Here is a 10,296-nt window from a genome sequence, read left to right on the forward strand (position 1 = left end):
CTTCTATCATTATTATGAGAGGAAGCTTTTGGACAGCTTATGTTGCAGGAAAAGAGCACTTACAGTTCAATAGAAACTTTAAGCATTTTAAGGGTGCTTCTTTGAGCCAATTTATGAAGAAAACTCGCAGGCATTTCAACTTTTTTCATGGTGTGCTAGCTGACAAGGTTATAGACAGGAATCTTATTAATACTGGAATAAACAGTGTTGTCCCTGCTCTTGTTGTTTTCTCCATGGAATATGACTTTGTCAAGCAAGAGTTTTGAAAGCACAAATTCAAAATGCTCCCTGGGAATGCCATTTCAAGTGTGTTAAGTTATCATGACATACACTATCCATTTTTCATCTCAACTTTGAGGACAAAGTTGTTTTAAGGGGGATTTGTGTGTGGGGGTATTTGGCAACTTTAGTTAATTACATAATAGTCCCTTTAGTATTAGGAATCTAATTTAGTCCTTCTTTTATGTTGTAGGGGTTATGAATGATGAATTATATTTTCACAAAAGGTGGATCCGAAAGTGTTAGAATATGGGTCTACAATTCGCGAAACAAAAAGAAGTCTCTCTGCGAACTTAAAACTTCTCGGACCAAAAATGATTCACCGGACGAAAAACCACGTATATTGGAATTAAGAACAACAACGTAACAATCATGAAGTCAAAGCTACCCTTATGAGGGTTAACCAAAAAAAAAAGACTAAAAGGAACCTCAATTTATTGGACAATTTTCTTATTAAGAAAATCATGCTAGTTGCTATGTTTCTGGTTTGACTCAATCCCTCCCTTTACCATTTTGCTGCTGAGAGATAGATTTAGTTAAATCAAACCCAACTTTTGCTTTGTCATCTCATCAAGAACCTCAATCATTTCCTTTGAAAGATGGTTCTTGGAATCACCTACTTTCCCTTGTCTGAAAAATATGTTGTTTGCAATAGTATGGAAAAGAAAATCAGTGTGTGTACCCTCTTTATTCACTTCCAAGTTGCTCAGCTTCTCAAAGCTACAAAGCTCTATTATTTTCTCTACACGGCCTTCACTTTCTTCCTTTAAAGAAAATGGCTTTTCCAAGAACTCAGCTAATCTCTTTGCATGAAACTTTGGATCTTTCTTCAAGTCCTCGTACTTCAAGAAATAAATCATCTTTGGATATTCTAAGCTGGCTTTATAATATCCCATTACATGATCCCAAAATGGACCAAAGGGTGAATACCCTTTACTAAATTGGTCAAAAACTTCTGGTAGAGAAATGAACGGAAGATCCTTGGGTCTTAATTTTTGAACAAAATACCAGATAGAAGCTAACACGTCTTTCGCATCGCGAAAAACGTACACTATTTTGCACTTGGAGGAGCCATCAGTTACTGGTAAAGAATTGAAGGCAAGATGTGTATGCACTAGAGAAGAATTTGGTATTGGATTTGTTGGGTACTTAAATGCATAGGACTCTAACTGAGGTACTAACTCATGTGGATTTGAAGAGAGCAAAGGATGTGTATTAAAATCATATTGTGGTCTATTTGTAATGGCAAAAAGAAGGGCCTTGAGCCATGTGGTACCACATTTTGGGTAACTAGCTAGTAAGACATCAGTTGGTTTTAGCTTAAAGTGGTTATCTTGAAGAGCTATAAGACCTTGAAGAACTGGAGTGGCATACCAAAAGCCTTTGTATGGGTGAATGTACTCAGTAAGCCAACCTCTTTCTTTTGGATGATCAGAGATTACTATATCAGAAAGTTGTTGGTTATCTTTGGTGGCACTATTTGTGAATAAAGAGGAGCTTTCCATTATGAGCTAATTGAGCAAAGGAGTAGAAATTCTTGCTACATTTTATAGGACTTTGGGAAGGAAAACAAAAGAGATTTACTATTTCATATACTCAACTGTCTGCTTAATTTTTTATCTGTCAACTTTCTAACCAGTAATTTCAATATGCTTAATGCCATCGTCTTTGTAAATTGTTTCTAGTTTCATTCAATTACGATTCTTTTTTCGGAAAAGGGTCAAATATACCCATGTACTATCAGAAAAGGGTAAAACATACCCCTTGTTATACTTTGAGTCCAAATATACCCTTCTCGTTATACTTTGAGTCCAAATATACCCCTCTGTTATACTTTGAGTCCAAATATACCCCTCTTCCGTTAAAATTGTCCATGGTGGACATGAGATATGACATGGCACTAACAACTTTGAGGTGGACACCACATAGCATGCCACCTCACCACCCCAACCCATTTATCCCAACCTGTTCTTTTTTTACTAACATATAGAAGCGTGAATAAAGTGACACTTGTTGAGATAATAAAGGGTCACTCTTTGTTGAGCTAATAAGACATTTTGAATAGTTATGAAAAGTCAACATCCTTTTTAAGATCATTTGCATCTCACAGTCAGTGACACCTATTGCATCAATTTAAGATTTTGTGTTGTTTCTCTTTTATGTTTCCCTTATGTGATTCAATATTACTCTCTCCATTCTAAAATATGTGCCACTTTAGCTTATTTCATGCTCATTAAGAAAAATAATAAATGTTATAGTTTACTAAGTTATTCCTATTTATTATTATTAGATATTTCTTGAGAATTGGACACTAATAAGAAGTACTCCCTCCGGCTCAAAAAATTGTCCACTTAGGCAATTGCACACTCCTTAAGAAAATAATAACTCTTAGGCAAAAATAGGTAATTTGACTAAACTACTCCTAATTAAATAGTGGGATTTGAACACTTAACACATAGTAAAGGCAAATCTAAAAAAATAAGGTTAGTTCTTTATTTATTTATTAGTGTACACTCTTTTTGAAAAAAACAATAAAGCTTTTTTTTTAACCGGAGGGAGTAGTTCTTTAATATAAGGGTATAATTGGAAAAATTACTATTTTTGTCTTGAATTCCTAAAGCAACACTTATTTTGAGACTTTTTTTTTGTTGCTAAAGCGACACTTATTTTGAGACGGAGGGAGTACTTCAATTGCCATCACACAATTTAGTAAATAAGGAAAACTTTTAGGATATTTTGCAAAGGTAGCCTGTTTGGCCAAACTTTTAGGAGGTTAAAAGTGTTTATTTTTAAAAAGTAAGGTGTTTGACGAATATTTTAAGAGAAAATAAGTGTTTTTAAGGAGCAGCAGAAGCTGCTTTCCAAAAGCTAAAATAATAATTTTTCTCTAAAAATACTTTTTGAAAAAACATGTTTAAGAAAAGAAACTTAGAAATATTTTTTAAAAGTTTAGCAAAACACTAATTGCTGCTCAAAAGTCTTTTTCAAATTGATTAACTAAACACAAAATGTTTCTCATTAAAAGTACAACTTTCAAGATTAGCTAATTTTCAAAGTTCGGTTGCGTGAATAAAGTGCTTTTGTCGTCCTCACAGACCTATTTCTGGAATTCCATAAACTTAATTTTCTTGGGAAGGGCATCACTCCCTGTTGAGCTAAGACATTTTGAATAGTTACCAAAACTCAACATCCTCTTTAAGCTCCTTTGCATCTCACAATCAGTGACACCTATTGTACCAATTTAAGATTTTGTGTTGTTTCTCTTTTATGTTGCCCTTATGTGATTCAATATTTCTCTCTCCATCCTAAAATATGTGCTGCTTTAGCTCATTTCACGCTCATTAAGAAAAATAATAAATGTTATAGTTTACTAAGTTATCCCTATTTATTATTATTAGATATTTCTTGAGAATTGGACACTAAGAAGAAGTACTCCCTCCGGCTCAAAACATTGACCACTTAACCATTTGCACACTCCTGAAAAAATACTAACTCTTAGGCAAAAATAGGTAATTTGACTAAACTACTCCTAATTAAATAGTGGAATTTGATCACTTAATAGAGGCAAATCTGTGTCACGCCCCAAATCTGGAGGGCCGCGACCGGCACCCGGTGCCTACTTGGACCGGGCGAACCAACATTTAAACTTACATTTAGCTAAGAACGTGGATAGGCCTAAAGTGGCCACCTGCACTCAGAAAAATCCCAGCACAGATATATACATATAACTCTCTGCGGTCAGGCCGCCTCCTCAAGAAACAAAAGGTAACTGTATGCGGTCCGGCCGCCTTATGGAATATATGCAAAACTGCTCAAACCACTGTACGAGCCGAAACGGCTCTCATAAGTAACTATGCATCAAAGGATGGGCCACAAGGCCACAGACTGACTGACTGTACTGTACATGTGTCTACAAGCCTCTAAAGAAGCATAACTGAGTCATGGGCAGGACAGGGCTCCGGCTCACCCGTCGTCCATAAACACAAAAGAAAGACTCCACATAGACCTGGCAACTCCGAACAAAAGGGAGCTCACCACCAGCGGATGTCAAGTACTGTCTACTGAGGAGTTCTGTCAATCTGTACCTGCAGGCACGAATGCAGCGCTCCTCAGCAAAAGGGACGTCAGTACGAAAAATGTACAGAGTATGTAGTGTCACGCCCCGAACCATGGCCTGGACGTAACACGGCACTCGGTGCCTGACTGCATGTGACCGAGCGAACCACATGGCTTGCTGAACTAGCATGAGGCATGCATGAGCGGAAATATAACGTGAATGCATGACGAGCCTTTATAAAACATGGTAAGTCATAATACTTAATAAAATACTTGTTCAAACATGAGTGAGCCAAAATGGCTATACGACTCCAAATGTCTGACCTGACATAACTGACTTGTCTAGTCTATGAAACCTCTATCATGAGTCTGACTGGAAAACATACTTACTGGGACAAGGCCCCCAGCATACCTTTAGATGCATAATTAGTCATAAAACAAAAGTTTACTAAACCCCGAATGAGATGGGGCTCACCAATAAGCTGATACGAATGTTGTCCTACTGAGCAGATGTGTCGTCCTGTATATCAGTACCTGCATCGTGAAATGCAGGCCCCCGGGCAATAAAAGGGGACGTCAGCACATTGAATGTACTGGTATGTAAAACAACTGAAAGAAATAACATGGGACATGAAATATCATGATAAGAACTGAAACTGAAAACCTGGACATGAACATGAGCATGAGTACCTAAACATGAAATTGAAACTGAAACTGAGTACTGGAACTGAACATGAACATGAGTACTGTAAGCATGAGATAATCTGTAATACCGACATGATCCACCACGGGGAGAAACTTGGAGTCTGATCTCTGCCCGATCAGCTAAGCTATCTCGTACCTTGCCGGGGCACGAGATATGAATCTGACATAAATGGATCCAAATCCCTCAATGGGGAAAATATGAAGGAATCGTCCTATCTGGGCGGAGCGATCCTTATCCTACGTTGGCATACGTAGTTTCAGGCTATCTGAGCCTTCTTGGTATTAATACAACTCCCGAACATGAAAATAATATAGTTGGCTAAGAAGCCCATGACATTCGTGAATTAACTGGTACTTGTCTTGTAATCATGATTTCACGAAATAACTTGTAAACATGTTCTTGATTTATGGGTAATACAATAGTTCAAAATCATATATTTGTAATTGACTTGAAAACATGCTTGTAACTTGCAAAATAAAATCATACAGTTTCATATGAACATAATGAGAACACATGAGGAAGAATTCATGATTCATGGATTGAGCTAGGATTCCTAATATCCGTAATGAAAGATTAGGAGTACAATAACGAACATAGATACAAAATTCATGTACATACATACATAATTATGGGCTACCAACATGTTGGGTTTAATGCCCTAGGATTTGAACTTCATAGATTGTTTTCCTAAACGGATCATGGGGAAGAACGTAGAGATTCCCACATGTGGATGGAAGTTCTACATACCTTAACTTCCCGCTTTTGAGCGTATCACAATGTTCTTCAATCCCTTCAACTTCAATCTATAGCAATACAAGCCATAGGGATTCTATATTAGCAACAATATCCATGTTTTGTTCATCTAAGCATTTTATCAAACACTTAGTGGGCATGAAGCTCTATAACCCTCATTAATGGTGTTTTCCTCACCCAATTCTCATTCTATTACTTCTAGCTAATTCTACAATCTCAATTAGATGCAATTAACATCATTCTACATCACCCATATGAATACAACAATCCCAAGTCAACAATCCAACAACCCTAGCATAGTTCATATAATTCTCTTCATCAAACCCAATTATTATCCTCCCAAGAATTCACCAATTCACAACCATAAATGATTAGGGAGTAGAAACATTACCTTTCAAGAGTAGTCACCACGAAATCAACACCCCCAAGTTCGATCCTTAGCTTAGAATGACGGCAACAACTTGTACTACACTTTATCCTTCACGAGCTTCGGGATTTGGGGCCTTAAACTTGGTTGATTATCTACTTTTTCTCTCTAACTCTCCTCCCTCTCACTTTCTCTCTCTAAAAATCTGAAAATCTGAGAAAAATGGCTGCTAGGGTTAACATTTCCCTTATATACCAAGGGGGAAATGGGTTTGACCCAACTTGAAAACGGGTTGGACTTTTCTGTCTTAAAACGTCTATATCTCCTTATACCGATGTCACCTGTGAACCCACGACCTATGCTTGGAAAGGTATTTCAATTATCTACAACTTTCGTTCTTTGAGTTTTCCCAAATTCCCAAGTTATGATAGGGTTATGGCCTCCCGAAGTCAGGTGACCCGAAACGTAATTGCGGACCAAGGTACGCCCCATGTTACGGTCCCGTAACACAAAGGACGGACCGTAACTTGGTATCGTACCTTGGTGAAAATTTCCAGTAAGGTTCTGGAAATTTTCCCCGTGTTACGGTCCACTGTTACGGTCCGTAACACGAAGTACGGCCCGTAACACGAAGGACGGACCGTATCTTGGAGGAAATTTCCAGTGAGGTTCTGGAAATTTTCTCTGTGTTACGGCTCACTGTTACGGCCCGTAACACGAGTTACGGTCCGTAACGTCACCGTAACGCAGACGAATTTTCCAGCGAACAGGCTCCAGTCAAATGGGCATAACTCTTTGCACAGATGTCCGTTTAATCCCCATAATATGTCGTTGGAAAGCTATTTAATAGGGCTACAACTTTCATCAAGGAAGTTCTTCCATATTCACAACGGATCAAGGAGTTAACGCTGCCCAAAATAGGTCTATCAACCATTTTCGCAAACACTCAAACCTTCAGGGTTTTCCACTAGGACTCTAATGATATGAGCTTAAACTCATCCAAGATGCGGGGTGTTACAATATCCCCCCCTTGGGATCATTCGTCCTAGAATGATGGGTAATGGTTAAGAATATGGCTGGACATGGCTTGACTACATGAACGTGAAGGAAACATAACATGAAACATGGAGACTGAACTAACTTGACATGGTTATATGGAAACTTGAATACTGAGGCATGAACATGGGCACTGGATAGCTGACCTGAGCGTGGAACATAAGACATAACATGACATGGGACATGGAAACTGACATGATGTAGTTTTATGAAACATCAGTGCCCAAACTTGAGACATGAATAGTGAATACATGAACTTGAACGTGAAACGTGAGGCATGAATACATAAGGGACATGACATGAAAACTAAAGGTATTTACCTTGAAGTCTATCTTCCTGCTCTTCAAACAAGTGCGGATATCTGGATTTCATGTCCTTTTCGGCTTCCCATGTGGCATCTTCAACCTTCTGGCTCCTCTACAAGACCTTTACTGAGGCTACTTCCTTAGTTCTCAACTTGCGAACTTGACGATCAAAAATGGCTATAGGGATCTCCTCATAAGTCAACCCATCCTGAACTGTTATAGTATCAGTAGGAACAACCAACGATGGGTCTCCTACACACTTTCTCAACATGGACACATGAAACACAGGATGTACAGCAGCCAAGTCTTGTGGCAACTCAAGTTCATAGGCCACTAGACCGACCTTTCGTAAAATTTTGTAAGGCCCAATATACCTGGGACTTAGCTTCCCTTTCTTGCCAAACCTCATAACACCTTTCATGGGTGAGACTTTAAGGAACACCCAATCATCAACTGAAAATTCTAAATCCCTTCGTCTCACATCTGTATAAGACTTCTGGCGACTCTGAGCTGTTTTCAAACGCTCCTGTATTAACTTGACTTTCTCTATAGCTTGATAAACCAAATCTGGTCCTAACAACTCTGCTTCACCAACTTCGAACCAACCAATTGGTGATCTGCACCTTCGCCCATACAGAGCTTCAAATGGTGCCATCCCAATACTAGCATGATAACTGTTATTATAAGAAAACTCAATGAGTGGTAAGTGATCATCCCAATTACCTTTGAAATCCAAGACACTTGCTCTCAACATATCCTCCAGAGTCTGAATAGTACGCTCTGCCTAGCCATCTGTCTGTGGATGAAAAACGGTGCTGAGGTTCACCTTGGTACCCAATCCTTTCTGAAAGGATTTCCAGAAGTTCGCTGTAAACTGAGCACCACGATCTGAAATAATGGACACTGGTGTCCCATGCAATCTGACAATTTCATTAACATACAGCTTGGCATAATCTTCGGCTGAATATGTGGTCTTGACTGGCAAAAAGTGTGCTGACTTAGTAAGCCGGTCAACGATCACCCAAATAGAGTCATGTCTCCTAGCTGAACGAGGTAAACCTGATACAAAATCCATATTGATCATTTCCCATTTCCAGACAGGAATATCAATATTCTGAGCTAAGCCACCAGGCCTCTGGTGTTCGGCTTTCACCTGCTGACAGTTCAGGCACTTAGCTACAAAATCTTCCACATTCTTCTTCATATCGTTCCATCAGTAAATCTCCTTGAGATCATGATACATCTTAGTGGAACCTGGGTGAATGGAATACCTGGAATTGTGAGCTTCTGACATGATTCGCTCTCTGAGTCCATCTACATCTGGGACACATAATCTGCCTTGGTACCTCAAGGTACCATCATCTCCCCCTTGTTCAAAAGTCGTTGTCTTATGCTTGTGAATTCCCTCCTTCAGCTGCAATAAATAGGGATCACTAAATTTATTCTCCTTGACTTCAACGACCAAAGAGGAAGGAGCACTATTCTGAACAACCACACCACCATCCTCGGAGTCCAAAAGCCGAACTCCAAGATTGGCCAAGCGGTGAACTTCCTTTGTCATAACTCTCTTATCCATGTCCACGTGGGCTAAACTTCCCATGGAATACCGACTAAGAGCATCAGCTACAACATTTGCTTTCCCCGGATGATAAAGAATGTCCACATCATAATCCTTAAGCAATTCGAGCCATCTCCTCTGTCTAAGATTTAGCTCCCTTTGCTTGAAGATATACTTCAGGCTTTTATGATCTGTGAAAATATCCACGTGCACTCCATACAAATAATGACGCCATATCTTGATTGCAAAAATTACAGCTGCCAACTCTAAGTCATGAGTCGGATAATTCTTTTCGTGAACCTTGAGTTGACGAGACGCATAAGCCACAACCTTACCATGCTGCATTAAGACACATCCGAGACCAACTCCCGAAGCATCACAATAAACCACGAATCCTTCAGTTCCATCTGGCAAAGTCAAAACTGGAGCAGAAGTCAATCTCTTCTTCAACTCCTCAAAGCTTCGCTCACAAGCATCTGACCATTGGAACTTAACTTTCTTCCGTGTCAACTTAGTCAACGGAGCAGAGATAGAAGAAAACCCTTCTACGAAGCGTCGATAATAGCCTGCCAGACCTAAGAAACTTCTTATCTCAAAAACTGAGGTGGGTCTGGGCCAACTCTTTACGGCGTCAATCTTTTGAGAATCAACTTTAACACCTTCACCCGAGATCACATGGCCTAAGAATGCCACTGATTTAAGCCAAAACTCACATTTTGAGAATTTTACAAAAAGTTCGCGATCTTTAAGAGTCTGCAACACTATTCTGAGATGTTCTGCATGTTCGGCCTCATTACGGGAATACACCAAAATATCGTCAATGAAGACAATAACGAATAAATCGAGATAAGGCTTGAAGACCCTATTCATAAGATCCATGAAAGTAGCTGGTGCATTTGTCAGCCCAAATGACATAACAAGAAATTCGAAATGGCCATAACGGGTCCTAAAAGCTGTCTTCGGGATATCAACTTCCTTAACCTTCAACTGATGATAGCCTGTTCTGAGGTCAATCTTGGAATAACATTGGGCGTCTTGCAGCTGGTCAAATAAGTCATCTATTCTAGGAAGAGGGTACTTGTTCTTAATGGTGACTTTGTTCAGCTGACGGTAATCTATACACATACGTAAGGAACCATCCTTCTTTCGGACAAATAAGACTGGTGCACCCCAAGGCGGAACACTAGGTCTAATAAACCCCTTATCAAGTAGATCT

At 39.2% G+C, this 10,296-nt stretch overlaps 1 protein-coding gene across 1 annotated transcript; it reads right to left on the reverse strand.

The window, feature by feature from the left end:
- Nucleotides 1-612: 612 nt before the first annotated feature.
- LOC132610873 (flavonol 3-sulfotransferase-like) lies at nt 613-1,856 on the reverse strand. Its single transcript, XM_060325270.1, has one exon. It carries the CDS (start codon nt 1,782-1,784, stop codon nt 816-818), a length of 969 nt encoding a protein of 322 aa, XP_060181253.1. The 5' UTR covers nt 1,785-1,856; the 3' UTR covers nt 613-815.
- Between the last annotated feature and the right edge of the window lie 8,440 nt (nt 1,857-10,296).

This window comes from Lycium barbarum, chromosome 9 (assembly GCF_019175385.1).
Source record: "Lycium barbarum isolate Lr01 chromosome 9, ASM1917538v2, whole genome shotgun sequence".
Lineage (NCBI taxonomy): Eukaryota > Viridiplantae > Streptophyta > Magnoliopsida > Solanales > Solanaceae > Lycium > Lycium barbarum.

Excerpts from the sequence above, each read along its gene's own strand:
- LOC132610873 (XM_060325270.1), bottom strand. The coding sequence starts at position 1,784 with ATGGAAAGCTCCTCTTTATTCACAAATAGTGCCACCAAAGATAACCAA.